Source organism: Dreissena polymorpha, chromosome 1 (genome assembly GCF_020536995.1).
Source record: "Dreissena polymorpha isolate Duluth1 chromosome 1, UMN_Dpol_1.0, whole genome shotgun sequence".
In the NCBI taxonomy this organism is placed as follows: domain Eukaryota; kingdom Metazoa; phylum Mollusca; class Bivalvia; order Myida; family Dreissenidae; genus Dreissena; species Dreissena polymorpha.
In genome coordinates, this window is record NC_068355.1 from 196,815,787 (window position 1) to 196,831,731 (window position 15,945).

At 40.3% G+C, this 15,945-nt stretch overlaps 1 protein-coding gene across 1 annotated transcript; it reads left to right on the forward strand.

The window, feature by feature from the left end:
* The first annotated feature begins 11,757 nt into the window (after nucleotides 1-11,757).
* Nucleotides 11,758-13,639, forward strand: LOC127867777 (somatostatin receptor type 4-like). The gene has a single exon (XM_052409211.1). The coding sequence runs from the start codon at nucleotides 12,064-12,066 to the stop codon at nucleotides 13,141-13,143; it is 1,080 nt and encodes a 359-aa protein (XP_052265171.1). The 5' UTR covers nucleotides 11,758-12,063; the 3' UTR covers nucleotides 13,144-13,639.
* Nucleotides 13,640-15,945: the final 2,306 nt, after the last annotated feature.

Genomic DNA, 15,945 nt, shown 5'->3' on the forward strand with positions numbered 1-15,945 from the left:
GTAGCGGGAAAACATGTGAAAAGTATAAATGCGTATGTGTTTCTACGATTTTTAAAGGAAAATGGGATTTTTCGGGTAAAAAAAGTTTAAAAAAAGTAAGGAATCCAGATTTTCGGACCTCGGTGCTCACCCGATCGTGTTTTAAGAAACTTATAACACTTTTAACGCATCAGTTATGTCCACGGCATGCAAATACGTGTAAATTGGCTGTTTATTTTGTAGTTTTATATGATTTACATGCGATTTGAGGTCGCTTTGCCTCCGGAATCCATGTACAGAAAACGCAAGCCAGATGGCTTATCACGTGTCATACTCAAAGGCGTTTTGGGGGTATTTCTAGTTGTCAGATCGACTTGAAATTTTGTATTTGTAGTACAAATATATTAATTATGCTGAAGTTGCGTTTTTTCCATGTTCTGAAAAGTTTAAGTTTTCTTTAAAAAACGCACATACCGGGTCTTCAGGTACAATATCTATAGGAAATCACTATTTAGCTGTGTTATTTTATTGATTGGATTACATGTAGCGGTAAAACAATGTGAACAGTATAAATGCGTATGTGTTTTCTACGATTTTTAAAGGAAAATGGGATTTTTCGGGTAAAAAATGTTTTAAAAAAAGTACGGAAACCAGATTTTCGGACCTCAGTGCTCATCTGATCGTGTTTTAAGAAACTTATAACATTTTTTACGCATCAGTTATGTCCTCGGCATGCAAATACGTGTAAATGGGCTGTTTATTTTGTAGTTTTATATGATTTACATGCGATTTGAGGTCGCTTTGCCTCCGGAATCCATGTACAGAAAACGCAAGCCAGATGGCTTATCACGTGTCGTACTTAAAGGCGTTTTGGGGGTATTTCTAGTTGTCAGATCGACCTGAAATTTTGTATTTGTAGTACAAATATATTAATAATGCTGTAGCTGCTTTTTTTCCATGATCTGAAAAGTTTAAGTTTTCTTTAAGGTTACATTACACTAAATCATGTTCTATCCCTCCGTGGTCCATTCAAAAGTAGTGCCTATTTCTAAAGAGTTCCTTTTCTCTTCGGTATTAAAAGCGATTTAGCGATCACACCCATGCTTTTTGTGATTAATTCCTTCATCCTGTGTGTGTCTGCAACATGTTGGTGCATTTTATTGGGGATTACATTGAAAGATGACTGTTTGGGGTGCGTTTATTGAAGTACGAGGCTTTTGTCGAAATTTCACTTTCGAAACCCTGTTTTTCCGAGGGTGCTTGCCTTTGGGCGAATTTTACTTTCTTAGAAGTTGCAAGACCATATATTTTTGACTGCATTTATGGAAAGAGGACAGATTTATCTTTAAAATGATACCGGTCTTGCAAAATTTGATCTATAGGAGATACAAGAAAAATGCTTTGAAAGTTGGCAGTTTTATAATGGGACCCTATGGGAAATGGAATTAGTGTAATAAAACCTTTACGTGCGAACGCGAGATTGGCTTCGGCAGCTTCCGAAGCACGACGTAGTTCTCCACTCTGGATCAGCAGACGATTTATTGCTCACGGAGGAGTCCGGAGATAGCCGATGAAGCACGACGTAGTTCTTATGAATATGCGGTTTACTTGATGGCGGTGACAAACAGCCTAGTGATTTTGTTAATAGCTTCCATAATCACCATATTATATGGGCCTATCCAAAATTGCTGATAATTGTTGATTTGTGACAAAGTACATTCCCTACTGATTTGCTTCTGATTCGAATCCAATTATCATTCCTGCACAATTTATCACTTGTTCACGCAATTATTTCTAATGTAATGTTTTCACAATTTGAACACAAACATAACAGTATGAGATGATTGCGCCTTTCCCCATTATATTAATAACCTAAACATATTTGACATAGCCATCAGGCGAACTACACCTAAAAGAATAATCTAGGCAGATCCAGGAATGCATTTACTGAAACAAATAACATATTTTCATATTCGTCGAGTCCATGTTCGCTCAAAAAAGCGTTTTGCTTCTTGAAATTAGTTTTATATAAACCGTGGTTTTAAACTATACACTGCACGTGTCATCTTCTGACATAAAGTATTTTAGTTTTACCTCAGATTTTGCGAATTCCTTTCTTTTAGATTATCCATTGCCATAATTTTACAAATCATCTTTATGTTACAATTAACGTGTATAACACAATCAAGTGATATAAACAAAGGCCAACTTTATTTAAACCTTACTTTCGCATCGATCGACTAGACTTATTTAGGCACTCTCGAGTCCGTTTCCTTGGCTAAACTTGAAATTGTGTATGTGATTTTTTCAAGTAAATCATTAAAAAAACACACCGGCAAACAAAACGGTTTTCTTACCCCTTTTGGTTTATTCCTAGAATAATAATAAATTCACTGCGGTGGCGGCCCAAGAATGTAGTCGTTTATATTATCCGGCTGCAAAATTTTTCCGTTCGAATCTGTCGAGAGAGCTATGTATGTTGACACCGGCTTTCATTGCGCATCTGCCGACCTCTAAATCCTCGAAGCTTCCTTTTTCCTGACAAGCGCCCTTTTTCTGAAAGGTAAGACACCGGTAAATCAAGTCTCACCGATTCCCATTATATTCGAAACCGGTAAATTTAATACTTACCGGCCCACTTGTCTTAGAAACTATATTATAGTCTCATTAGTTCCATTAGCTAAGACCAGAAATAATCCACTCAGACGCATAGCGCTCCATGCCCTCGTTCTATTAAACATTAAACATCAATCGCATGTTTAATATCTTTAACATCTAACAATGGTATCCAAATTAGTGCCACTCACGGGATAGAGTAAATATTACTGTCATAAACCCAGACACTAACGTTTCGTAAAACATTTTCACAACACACGTATGCTTAATGTTGTATTAACACATTTCTGAACGAAATCTTGTATTTGTATACTCTTGATTTGCACGTGTATGCAATATGTCGTCTACTACCTATCCGCCTAATGCGGACGCTTGTGACGTAATGTGGCTACCAAAAAAGAAATCTCAAATGGTTGGAACTCATCCACATCTATTTAACACCTGTCAATGTCTAAACTTCCCCAAGATGATAAATCACTGGCTTAATGAACATCAGGATACAAATACGAATATAAGGGTTAAAATATATTAGTGTGGTTTAACCGTGATCCCTTAGAATTATGTTTTACGCATATAATTAAATACACTGCACCGTGATATATTGAGTTTTAAATTAAGTTGTTTCTTTCTTTAAAAGAACACGGCACATTGTGTATTATTCTAATGTGGCCACTTAATGTATGTATATGACCTGGAATCCTTCGGGTTCACTTATTGCTAACCTGTATCCCTGGTATTTAATGAAATCTGGCCTGGGTCTATAACAGTACTGATATCTGAACTGTAATCAAGATTTCACAAGCATTTTGTCTGATATAAAAGTATTTACTCGTATCTGTGAATCCAAGCAAACAGTAATATCTTACCTGGAATCCCTGTACAGAGTGCAGTTACGCGATCGCAGGCAAAAAGCATCGGAGACCTTGGGAGAGTTGGGGCAAGACATTCGACGGTTAACCAACCTGGCATACCCCTCTGCACCGGCAGACTTGAAAGAAACATTGGCCAAAGAACAGTTCCTTGATGCTCTTCATAGTGCGGACATGAGACTACGCATCAAACAGGCCCGACCAGTAAGCCTCAATGATGCCATCAGGCACGCTGTGGAGCTCGAAGCCTTTAATCGGGCAGAAAGAGCAAAGTCCGACGGCCATGTGTCTGCGGTAGCTACAGATGGCAATAAGCCAATGAAGCAACTCGAAGAGCTTCAAAAGATGGTTGACATGCTCAACAAACAACTAAATCAGTTCATGGGCACCGCAGAAACTTCAAAACCCAGATTTGGTTCAGGGTCAAGCGTCAGGGAGCGACGTTGTTATACCTGCGGCTCAAAGTTCCACCTGAGGAGACAGTGTCCAGAGAATAGACGTGGGCATCAGAATGGAGATAAAGCGGCTTCAAGGAAGCCAGATAGGCCCTGTGATACAGGAAAGACGACTTCAGTGAAGCCAGAAGACTTCAAGACTCAAGCTAATGCAATCGGCGCAGGTTTGTATCTCACAGTCCAATGCGGACAATGGACTTTGCCAGCACTCGTTGATACTGGTGCCATATTGACAGTGCTGTCGTCTCGCGTGTGGGAAAAGATGGAACGCAAGGAACAGATACCTCTAGAAGAGTATGGACATGTGTTGGTAGTGGCATCCGGTGAAGCCCTATGTGTGAAGGGGAAGACTAGGCTGGAATTTTCGATTGACAAAGAATGTTTCGTGATGAATGCTTTAGTGGCCGAAATAGAAAATGACTTTATTCTTGGTCTTGACTTTTTGGAAGCATACGGTTGTAGAATAGATATTCTTGACCGAAGCATTACAATCCGAAATAGGCGCTGCCCACTAGAGTATTTTCCTGCTCGGGGATGTTTTAGAATAAGTATATGCGAGGACATTGCAATTCCCGCAAGGTCGGAAGTGATTGTTATGGCGAGCGTTCCAGACTACAAGAAGATGTATACAGGCCCTTTCCTGGTGGAACCCTCGCAGAAGTTAGCGTGTAGAGGGGAAAGCTTGGTAGCAAGGTCATTGGTGGAAGGAGCTTCAAAGGTGCCAGTGCAAATAATGAATATCACTCAGCAAAATCATCTGCTACACAAGGGTGCAAGTATCGCTCAAATGACTTCAGTGAGTGTGCAACACGGGTATATGCAAGCTGTGTCTTCCGAGGGACCTGTACCTGAGCATCTAAAAGACCTGTACCAGAAAACAGTCCAAGGTATGGATGAAAATCAACGTCGACAGGTAGCCAAGCTGTTGGTGAAGCACGCATCAACCTTTTCAGAGACAGATTATGACATAGGGAGGACCGGCATAGTGAGGCATAAGATAAACACCGGTGATGCTCAACCCATTAAGCAGCCGTTACGAAGACCACCGTTTCATATGAACGAAGAGATTGATTCGCAGATTGAGGACATGCTTCAAAAAGAGGTTATTAAAAAATCGACCAGTCCTTGGGCTAGTGGCATTGTGATGGTCTCCAAGAAGGATGGTACGAAACGTTTCTGTGTAGATTATCGGAAGCTTAACGATGTTACCATAAAGGATTCCTACCCTTTGCCTCGGATTGATGATTCCTTACAGCAACTGGCAGGCGCTGTATGGTTCCGTTGCCTGGATTTAAATTCCGGCTACTGGCAAGTCGAAGTTGAAGAACATGATAGACCGAAAACGGCATTTGCTTCAAGGATGGGGCTATTTGAATTCCGAGTGATGCCGTTCGGCCTCTGCAATGCCCCGGCAACATTTGAACGATTGATGGAAGCAGTGTTGGCTGGTTTGAATTGGAAGGTGTGTTTAATCTATCTCGATGATGTGATTGTTCATGGAAGGACATTTGAAGATATGATCCGAAATCTGGACCTGGTCCTCGGCAAACTCGGTGAAGCTGGCCTCAAGCTGAAGGCACGAAAATGTCAGCTGTTTCGTCATGAGGTATCGTATCTAGGTCATATCGTGTCCAAAGACGGAGTGAAGACAGACCCCAAAAAGACGGAGGCCATACGAGAGTGGCTGGAGCCTACTTGCGTTACAGAGGTAAGGGCATTCGTGGGGCTTTGCAGCTATTACCGTAGGTTCATAAGGGACTTCGCGAGTAAAGCTAAACCTTTGCATAAGCTCACTGAAAAGGGTCAGAAATATGACTTCAATGAAGACTGCAAGAAAGCTTTCTCGCATTTGAAGGAATGCTTGTGCGCTGCACCTATCTTGGCCCATCCGGATTTCAAAGAACAGTTCATTTTAGACACAGATGCCAGTGATGTGGGGATTGGTGCAGTGCTATCCCAAAAGGTGGATGGTATCGAACGACCAGTGGCGTTTGCAAGTAAAACTTTGTCAAAGTCGGAACGACGTTACTGCGTAACCCGGAAAGAACTGTTTTCCGTTGTCTATTTCGTGAAATATTTCCGGCATTTCCTATATGGAAGAAAGTTCACGATTCGGACAGATCACGGATCACTGCGGTGGCTTACAAACTTCAAGAACCCAGAAGGCCAGCTAGCGCGTTGGCTGGAAGTATTGGCAGAATACGACATGAAGATAGAGCATCGCCCTGGACGCCTTCACAGTAATGCGGATGGGCTAAGCAGAAAACCATGTAGGCAATGCGGTCGAGTAGAAGATGGAATTTCAGTAAAACGCATCAACGAGGCGTGCTCGTCTGGATTAAACCTCAGTAAAGCACAAGATGCGGATGATACTCTCTCCCGCTTGAAAAATTGGGTTGGGACCGCAGAGAAACCAAATCCAAAGAATTTGGAAGAAGAAAGTGCGTACATGAAGGCACTTGTAGCCCAGTGGGACCAACTAGAGGTTCGTGATGGCGTCTTGTTTCGGAAATATGAACCAAACGGTCGAGAAAAAGTAACCTATCAAGGTGTTGTCCCGCTAAGGATGCGAAAGGAGGTGTTAAATTACTCCCATGACATTCGTGCATCTGGTCACTTGGGAATCAAAAAGACCCTCGCAAGGGTTCAACAAGCCTATTACTGGCCAGGCATAACCAGGGATGTGGCGATATACGTCAATGGTTGTGAGGTTTGTACACGAAGAAAGAATCCATGCAAAACCAAAAAGGCACCCATGGAGATCACTCGAAGTGGGTTTCCAATGGAACGCATCGCGATCGACATTCTCGGCGAGTTGCCTATCACAGAGAGAGGCAACAAATATATTTTAGTGATTGGTGATTATTTCACCAAGTGGATGGAATGCCATGCAATGCCAAACATGGAGGCAAAAACGGTAGCAAGCATATTGCTTGAACAGGTTGTAACCAGATTTGGAGTACCACGAATCATTCACTCAGACCAGGGTCGACAGTTCGAGAGCTTGCTGTTTACAGAAATGTGCCAGCTGCTACAGATCGACAAGACTAGAACGACACCTTACCATCCACAGTCTGATGGTATGGTCGAACGCTTCAATCGAACACTAGTGGCCATGCTTAGTGCGTTCGTGCAAGAAAATCATGGTGACTGGGATGAACATCTACAATATGTTCTTATGGCATATCGTTCTACCGAGAATGAAACCACGGGGTTTTCACCAAACAGCCTCATGTTGGGTCGTGAGGTATCCACCCCATTGGACCTGATGTATGAGATGCCTGTAAGCTTCAAAAAGACACCTGTGAACCAGTGGGTGTGGGAAGTTCAGGAGAGGATGGAAAAAGCTCACACTCTGGTTCGTAAAAACACAGGACTGGCCATGAAGCGACAAAAGGTGTGTCATGACGCAAGGGTCTCATACGAGTCTTTCGAGTGTGGGGAAAAAGTGTATGTTTTCTTTCCGGTTAAGAAGTCGGGTTGCAGTTCAAAACTAACTTCGTTTTGGCGCGGACCGTTTGAGGTAAGGGCTAAATTGTCACCTTTGCTGTACCGGGTGAACTGTGGCCAAAATAAAGGTGAGCAAGTAGTGCATTGCGACCGACTTCGTAAGGTAAGGCCCCAAATCCTTGATGGTGAAATCGAGGATAATGATGGGGGCCCCCATGATCTTCCGGTCGTATGCGAGGAGGACTTGGAGGTCCCCAATAACAAACGTAGTCGGCGGAGACCGGTTTGGGCTGACGACTATTTGTTATATGCTTTCAGGGAGATGCCTAACCTGAAAATAACGCCAAGAACACAGACAGTGGCGCTGGTCTGCCCAAAGTGCAAAGAGTCATGTGAGGACTCCAGCATGTACGCATATCATATACGTATATGCATGGAAGGCCAAACAGGTTGCGACAAGTGTCGTATGGCGTTCAAAACGAGGAAGACGTATCTACAACACGTACGGAGAGCACATCAGACACTGGAGGAAGATTGGCTGCAAGAAGACCCGGGAGATCTGATCGAAGACATAGATTTTGCTACTGAGTCCGTGAAGCCAGTAGTGGCCGAGGAATCGGCTGCCATAAAGGTACAAATGGAGCCACAGAGCCAAATCAAAGCGCCAGCAGCAGTTGAGGATCCAGTAAAGTCAGGAAAAGACCCTGTGCAGTCAGCGAAGCTTAATGAGGCACTGGCCTGCCTCAGAAAGCCAACACAGCCGATGCTTCCTGGGTCTGCTCCAAGGCCAACCGCGGTACCAGAAAGAAAAAGAGAACTGAAAATTAACGTGCAAACATCTTCCGAACGGGGATTTCTAAAGAAGAGAATTCTCGCGACTGATGGTGGACAAATGGTATTCTCAAGTGAGACAATCACAAAAAGGGAGTTGGGCGAAACCTCCATACGTCTCGGCGATATCTGCCAAGGTTCCGTAGACCTCCGTGACGTGAATCTTGACTTTAGTCAGGATGGCCTGCTTGTCTCAGCGCTGTATACACCGGAATAGTGAGAAGTTTTTTTTTTGTTGTTGTTTGAATCTCAGGGAGAGATGTTCTCAGTGAATCTTTTTGGATCTCAGAGAGAGACATACTAAGTGAACCTTCTTTTTGAATCTCAGGGAGAGATATTCATATAATTATGTGTGTTCATCACGCCATTGTTTCTTGATGCTTTCATTGTGGGTATCTTTACTTTAAACTGTTGATCTGGGAATGATCATGTAGAAACCATGACTGTCTTATCATGTTTTAAAATGTTGTTATTTTTTTTACAAAGTTGTTGTACTTGTTTTGTACTTGGATAAGGAATATCCTACCTGTTAGTTATTTGAAGTTAATAAACCAATTGAAGCATATATTTTTGGTTTAAAGAATCATGAGGGGACTCATGTCTAATCGGAGGCGTGGGTAGTGTAACGAACGGTTTCGATACGAATCGGCCTTAATAGAAACGGTTAGTAACTTCCCTTCAATTGTCTTAGGCTTCATTGGTTACTTCCCTTAGTCGTAAATTTGTCAATTTATATAACTTGGATAAACTGACTTCCACTCACGACGTAAGCTATATTTTTGCTTAATTACCATGAATAAACTCTCGTAAAACATAATTAATGTTGCTAGATACTTTACCGATGTAGTATGTAATATCTTAGATGCAAAATCATATGAATTTATGTTAACACTAAAGAAATATGTGATCGGTAAATTCCGTTAATTACGAAAGGCTTTCGGAAACGTCGGTAGTTTCCGGATCGTGTTTTTCCGTTGGCTAGGTGGCGCTCTGTTCGCCAGTATATAAAGGCTTGCAGATAGGCAAGTTAGTCAATTCTCTTGTGGATGCGAGCAGAACAAGATCTCAAGTAGAAGGAATAGTACAATATAATAGGTCTGTAGCATTTGGGAAATTACGTTAGCTGCAAGCTTCAAACGGTGCTGCCCGGGCTGCAGAGTGCCTATTGTAGAAGTACAGAGGATTAGCGACGACAAAAGCGCGGTGGCGGAAGATAACCGAGGGTTTGCAGGTCGTGGAGTTATACCTTCATTGAAGCCGGAAATTGTGGAAGACAGAAGCTCAGTTAGAACAAGAGTTCCCTGTACGTCGCAGTGTAAATATTTAAGGCGACTCAATTACTCTTCATTATCCAATCATAAGGCAGGTAGCCTGAGAAAAATTAGTTTTAATTCATTGTTATTTGTAATCGGCCTTCCGAGGGTTTCGGAAGGCACATCGTCATTGTGAGGTCGCGCACATAGTGCTCGGTGGCGGCCTCAGGAAGTCGGCGGCTCGCGCTACATTCTTTTGCTATCAACTGTTTTGTGCTTTTTAAAACTTAAAAATAAGATATCTTCTCTGTTTTTTAGATTATTGCGATATTCAAAATGGAGACATATGGATTGGCACCGATATCATTTGTTTACGGCTTTTTGAAAAATGTTATGAAATGTTCACTGTTGTGATGGACGGCTAGAAGTTTCGCTGGTTTTCGCGACTGATATTCACATATATTTTTCTGTTTAGTGGTTGACTTTTTCACGCTGATTTAAGATAATCGCGATATTAGAATGCATGATGGATTCGTAATTGTAAAGTTCAAGGTCAACTGCGTATTGTCTTCTGTTGTACTGCCTAAGGTCCCTGTTTTCAGCTAAAATCACAATAACGCCACATTTAAAATCGTTCTTCAAAGTTGAAATTTAACTTACATCAAAATTACACTAGTACTGATGTTACAAACTAACTTCGTTATGCCGTCGTAGCTTAAATCGTACTTACGTAACCGCTTTAATCGCACCGACGTTACTTTACACAAAATAAGGGCTTAAAGATTAGAGTTGAAACAAAATACAATAAAACTGATATTTAAGTGAAACAATCGCGTAAACGACGGCTTCAAACGGTGTAATATTATAAAATATGTTCAAAATATGTGCGTGTACGGTAAAGGACGATTGAAAAAGACGCATATCAAACTAATGAAAGGTTTAAACCCCTAAATATAAGTCACAGTCTGGTACCTTCATTCATTAACGTAGATAAAGAATCAAACACTTTTGGAACTGAAGAAATTGAAAAAAATAGTTGTAAATCGGTAAACTTCTTTTGAATCGACTTCCACTTTTACTTGTAACTTTAAATTTTTGGTTCCGGATAAACACCGTAAACAATTATTCTGAATACAAATACAGATGGAAAAAAAACTTCATACACAAATCGTTCGTTAATTCCGCAGTGTCGCGACCCAGCTATCTGATCTTACAATATTCCATATAGACGTGAGTTGGAGATATCTGTCACAGAGGTCAAATCTAACGAAACTGATAGCAGAGGGACCACTGGGATCGTGATGATAAGGGCCATATTTATCAAATTTTCTTAAGAGTTAAGTAGATTAATTTTGCATCAATCAAATAACAAAATATTTTCAAAAAAATTATAATTTATCACTTGTGATTTTTTTACAAAAAATGGCATTGAATATGCCGCGTGTCTTGAAAACTTAATTTAACCATTATTGTAATATGAAACAAGTAAGCTAAATTGCTTCAGAAAAATCGGGGTACGATGCTGTTGAACACTTCTTCATTTCATTATAAATTATAATTTTCGCACGGGGTTTCTCCATCTTAGTTCCTGTATTATTACCATAATACGACAATTATAAACTGCGATACATGATTTGAAGAAATATAAATGTTAAGCACCAAAATAAGTGATAATTGTTAATATAATATAACTATGTGTATTATTATTATTATTATTATTATTTTTTTTTATTATAATCAATATATTATTATAATAATTATTATTATTAGTATTATTATTAATATTATTATTATTATTATTAAAAATCGTAGTAGTAGTAGTAGTAGTAGTAGTAGTAGTAGTAGTAGTAGTAGTAGTAGTAGTATTTATTTTATTTTTTTTTTCATTATTATCATTTTATTCATTTATTTTATCATTATTTATTTTTTATTATTAGTTTTATCATTATTATTATTATTAATAGTATTATTATTATTATTATTATTATTAGTAGTAGTAGTAGTAGTAGCAGTAGTAGTAGTAGTAGTAGTAGTAGTAGTAGTAGTTGTTGTTGTTGTTGTTGTTGTTGTTGTTGTTGTTGTAGTAGTAGTAGAAGTAGTAGTAGTAGTACTAGTAGTAGTAGTAGTAGTAGAAGTAGTAGTAGTAGTAGTAGTAGTAGTAGTAGTAGTATTGTTATTATTATTATTATTATTATTATTATTATTATTATTATTTATAACTAATGTTAAGGGATTTTCGTTCCGTTCGTACACCATAAACGAACAATTCAACAAAAAACGATTGATATTTCAGTGCGATATACGCCCATTTCAGTCAACGTTGCCCGTATACACATTGCAAGTCCTCGCCTTGAGCGAGGTGAAAGAGTCCACAACTTGCAACTGCAACTGCAACTGCGCTGCAACCATTAATGAAACGGCTCCCAGATCCGCTATATGCTGAGAATGTATGAAGAATTACCAGTAATTTCATAGAAGAGAAATCTCAGATCAGAGATCGCGAATGACATAGGTGCCTGACCGAACATGAAAAGTGGCGCAATAAAAATAAATTTATAATACTTGTTCAAGTAAAGGAGTTTTGAAAAAAAAATCAAAACTTAGGAAACTATGGATACAACTACAAAGTTTGCTAGTAATGTGACATTGATAAACGTTACAGAACAGGAGACGTTCAACACGACGGCATCAAACGTTTCCGGATTGAAGTTTCCGCCGGTCGGTTACTATAAAAACACGTGGGTGCTGCTCTTTAGGGTGATCCCGCCGATTCTTATTTCCATTGGAACGATCGGAAACGCTATGACTGTTTTCGTGCTGCTTCGTCAGAAGAAGATGACGTCAACGGCGATGTTCCTGTTAGCTCTGGCGCTTTCAGATACATTCATTTTGTGCAGCGGACTTCTGCAAAGCTGGGTGTCTCATACCTGGGACATTGACGTCTTTTCGCTGAGTAGCCCCGGGTGTAAAGCGCTACACTACCTTTGCTACTGCAGCATCCACCTCTCATCGTGGCTGATCGTGGTCGTCACGCTCGAGAGAACAGCTTGCGTGCTGTTCCCGCATAAAGTGAGACTTGGCTGTTCCCCACGAAACGCTGTGTTGATCATCGTCACCATTGTGCTAGCCGTCTTCGGAATTAATATAATACTGCTCGTGATAGTTGATGTGAATGAATACACGGGCTGGGAATGCTCTCCGTCCACGAAGGATAACTACGACCTATTTTACTACGTTTATGGATGGATCGACCTTACGTTAACTTTCGGCGCTCCGTTCCCGCTGCTACTCATTGGCAACGTCATCATCATAGTGCAGCTCGCGCGTTCCCGTTCAAGACGTCAGCGGATGAACATTTCCGGTCAGACGCGCGACACGCGTCCAGTGTCCATTGTACTGATCGGGCTGTGCATGCTGTTCCTCGTCACGATGACACCAGTGTCAGTCTATATGTTGTATTACCCCTACCTGTCTGAGAAGCTCCAGGCGCTCATGTCAGTTGATCCTTACACGGCCAAGTACGATACCGAGTATTATGATTTCCTCTACCATGTTGCCGTTCTGATCAGCTACTTCAACGCCACCTTCAACTTTGCCATCTATTTGTTCAGCGGCTCGAAGTTCCGCGCAGAACTGAGGAGCCTGCTTTGCTGTAAGGCAACAAAAGGCACCAGCCTGTTTGGAAGCTAGGGGCCGATGCAGACGAAATATTAATGCCACCAGCATCAAAATTGCCGACGAAAACCCTTATCATTAACACTATTTGATATAATTGCTTATTTCATAATATTTAACACATATGCTGGATTGATTTTTCATATTGGTCATACATATTTGAATTATTCTACACCTTTAATAAATATGTGATTTTGAAAATAAGGTTAGACGGTTTTGTACGTATTAAACTCTATAAAAGGCATCAATTTCCGCGAAGAGATTTGACGGGTCCTCCGCGCAGAGATTGACGGGAACCAGCATAGCTGAATCAAATCCCTGCCTTCATAACCATCCACGCGATGATAGCCTTGCCACGTGGTACAATAATTTAACCGTTGTTGCTTTTACTTATTTTTAATTTTGGTTATAAATTTGTTATAATGAACCTAAACTTTAACACTATGTTCAAAATGTAAAAGAAAATGATAGTACTTTTTATACTATAATACTTAAACCAATAAAATTAAATCCTACCAAATCTGGTCGTATTTTATTGTGATTGCAAAGATTGTATGTGAGAGAAAGGAACGACAACACTGCGTGGAGATTGGAAAGACCTATGGTCAGTTTTGTTATATGACTGTGCAAAACTCAAGACAAAGATCTAAAAATAAACATTATTAAATTAAAAACAAAGGTTTATTTATAGATCTGCGCAAAAAATAGAAGTCTCCTGGGGATTTATTTGAACCACGCCTTGTAAAAACGGGGCTTATTGCATGTGTGTATAGCGTCCTCCTTTTAGCCTGTGCAGTCCGCACAGGCTAATCATGGACGAAACGTTTCCGCGTTAATTGGATTTTCGTTTAGAAGAGACTTCCTTTAAACGATAACTTTCACAGGCTTATCTATGACGACACTTTACGCACATGCATTAAGCCCCGTTTTCCAAGAGTGACTCATTCTTGGGATCAGCTATTCAGGCACGAAACTTTCCGATTTTATGGAATGGATTTTTTTTGTAGAAAAGGAACGCCTCTGAACGAAAATCCAGTCTAGGCGGAAAGTGTCGTCCCTGTATAGCATGTGATGACTGCACAGGCTTATCTAGGACGACACTTTTCGCACAGGCATTAAGCCTCGTTTTCCTTAAGACCGCCTCAACGATAATTTTTGAAAACAATAAGTCGCTTGTCATCTATAATATGAAATCAAACACGTTTGCGGTCTACAGTACATCGCCCCAGAAATGACTATTGAGCCATGCTCTGTGACAACTGGGCTAAAGGCACCTGCTTAAAGTGTCGTCCCAGATTAGCTAGTACAGTCCGGACAAGCTAATCACGGACGACAATTTCCGCTTAACTGGATTAGAAGAGGCGTCGTTTTAACGAAAAATTCCATAAAAGCGGAATTAGTTGACCCTATATAGCAAGGCGGAATGCAAATGCTAATCCGGGACGACACTTGACGCGCATGCATTAAGCCCAGTTTTCCCAGACCGAGGCTTATATGAAATTAAACAAGTTTGCATGTCTGCAGTACATCGCCCAAAATAAGACATTTAATATCAAGCCAGCTAGCCGTCACAATGCTCTAGTGTGTGTGCGTGAATTAGTCCATCGGAGCTTGTACAGACTGTAACTTCATAATTCATCGTGCAATCTTAAGAAAACTTCGATCTACCACACATGCTCAACGCTGGCAAAACCCATTTAAAGGCTTAGACAGTAGGGCCACTATTAAAGGTCAAAGTAGGGCATATAACATCCTGTACGGACAGAACTTTCGTCATTCATCATGCAATTCAAATAAACTTACAAAACAAATGTTCACCATGTAGAGACGTATCGTATTTAATACCCGTCTCGTGGCCCAAAGGTCAAGGTCACGCTCACAGGTCAAATGTAATATTTGTACAAAAAATAAATATCATCTCTTGCACAAAAGGTTACATTGCAAGCATGGAACGTCATCTGATACAAATTGATACAGATAGTCCGGATTGTAACCTCATCATTCATGATGCAATTTTAACATAATTTACCACCTCTATTCACACAGTGGAGAAACAGTGTCTCATGCAAGTCCAGTGCTCCTTAAGCAAACGTCATGTGAATATTGCTGCTGGTATAATAATTGCAAGAAATCCAGACCTTGAGCTCGACATGTCAACGTGACTTAGAGGTCCGTAGTTCAAACATGTGAATGATGCAGCTGGTATAATAATTGCACGAATTCTAGACCATGAGCTCGACATGTCAACGTGACTAAGAGGTCCGTAGTTCAAACATGTGAATGATGCAGCTGGTATAATAATTGCACGAATTCTAGACCATGAGCTCGACATGTCAACGTGACTAAGAGGTCCGTAGTTCAAACATGTGAATGATGCAGCTGGTATAATAATTGCAAGAAATCAAGACTATGAGCTCGACACCGACAGGCATCTAATTTTGGACGTTTGGCTACGGGTGATATTTGTATATTATATATTTATAACCAAAAGTGTAAGCAATATAATCCTTGTGCTATGTACATACAACTTTGTAATTAATTGCTGTCTTTTTACATTTAAATATGGAAAACTGCAAATTGAGTGTGTGTTCGACGTTCAAGTAGCGCATTACTTCGTTCGCTCAAGCAGGACATCATTTTCATATCTTTACAAATGAACTATCGTGGTAACATTTAAAAAATATTTAAAGAAATTGCAAAACCATTACAATATTTACTGCTGCTTTTAATTGAAAGATGAATTAAAATAGTAGTCAATATTAAGTAGATTAAGCCTATCACGGTTCCATGTTGGCGATTGTACACAACTACGCTTCT

What these genes read in the sequence shown, in the direction of transcription:
- LOC127867777 (XM_052409211.1), top strand. Translation starts at nt 12,064, where the DNA reads ATGGATACAACTACAAAGTTTGCTAGTAATGTGACATTGATAAACGTT.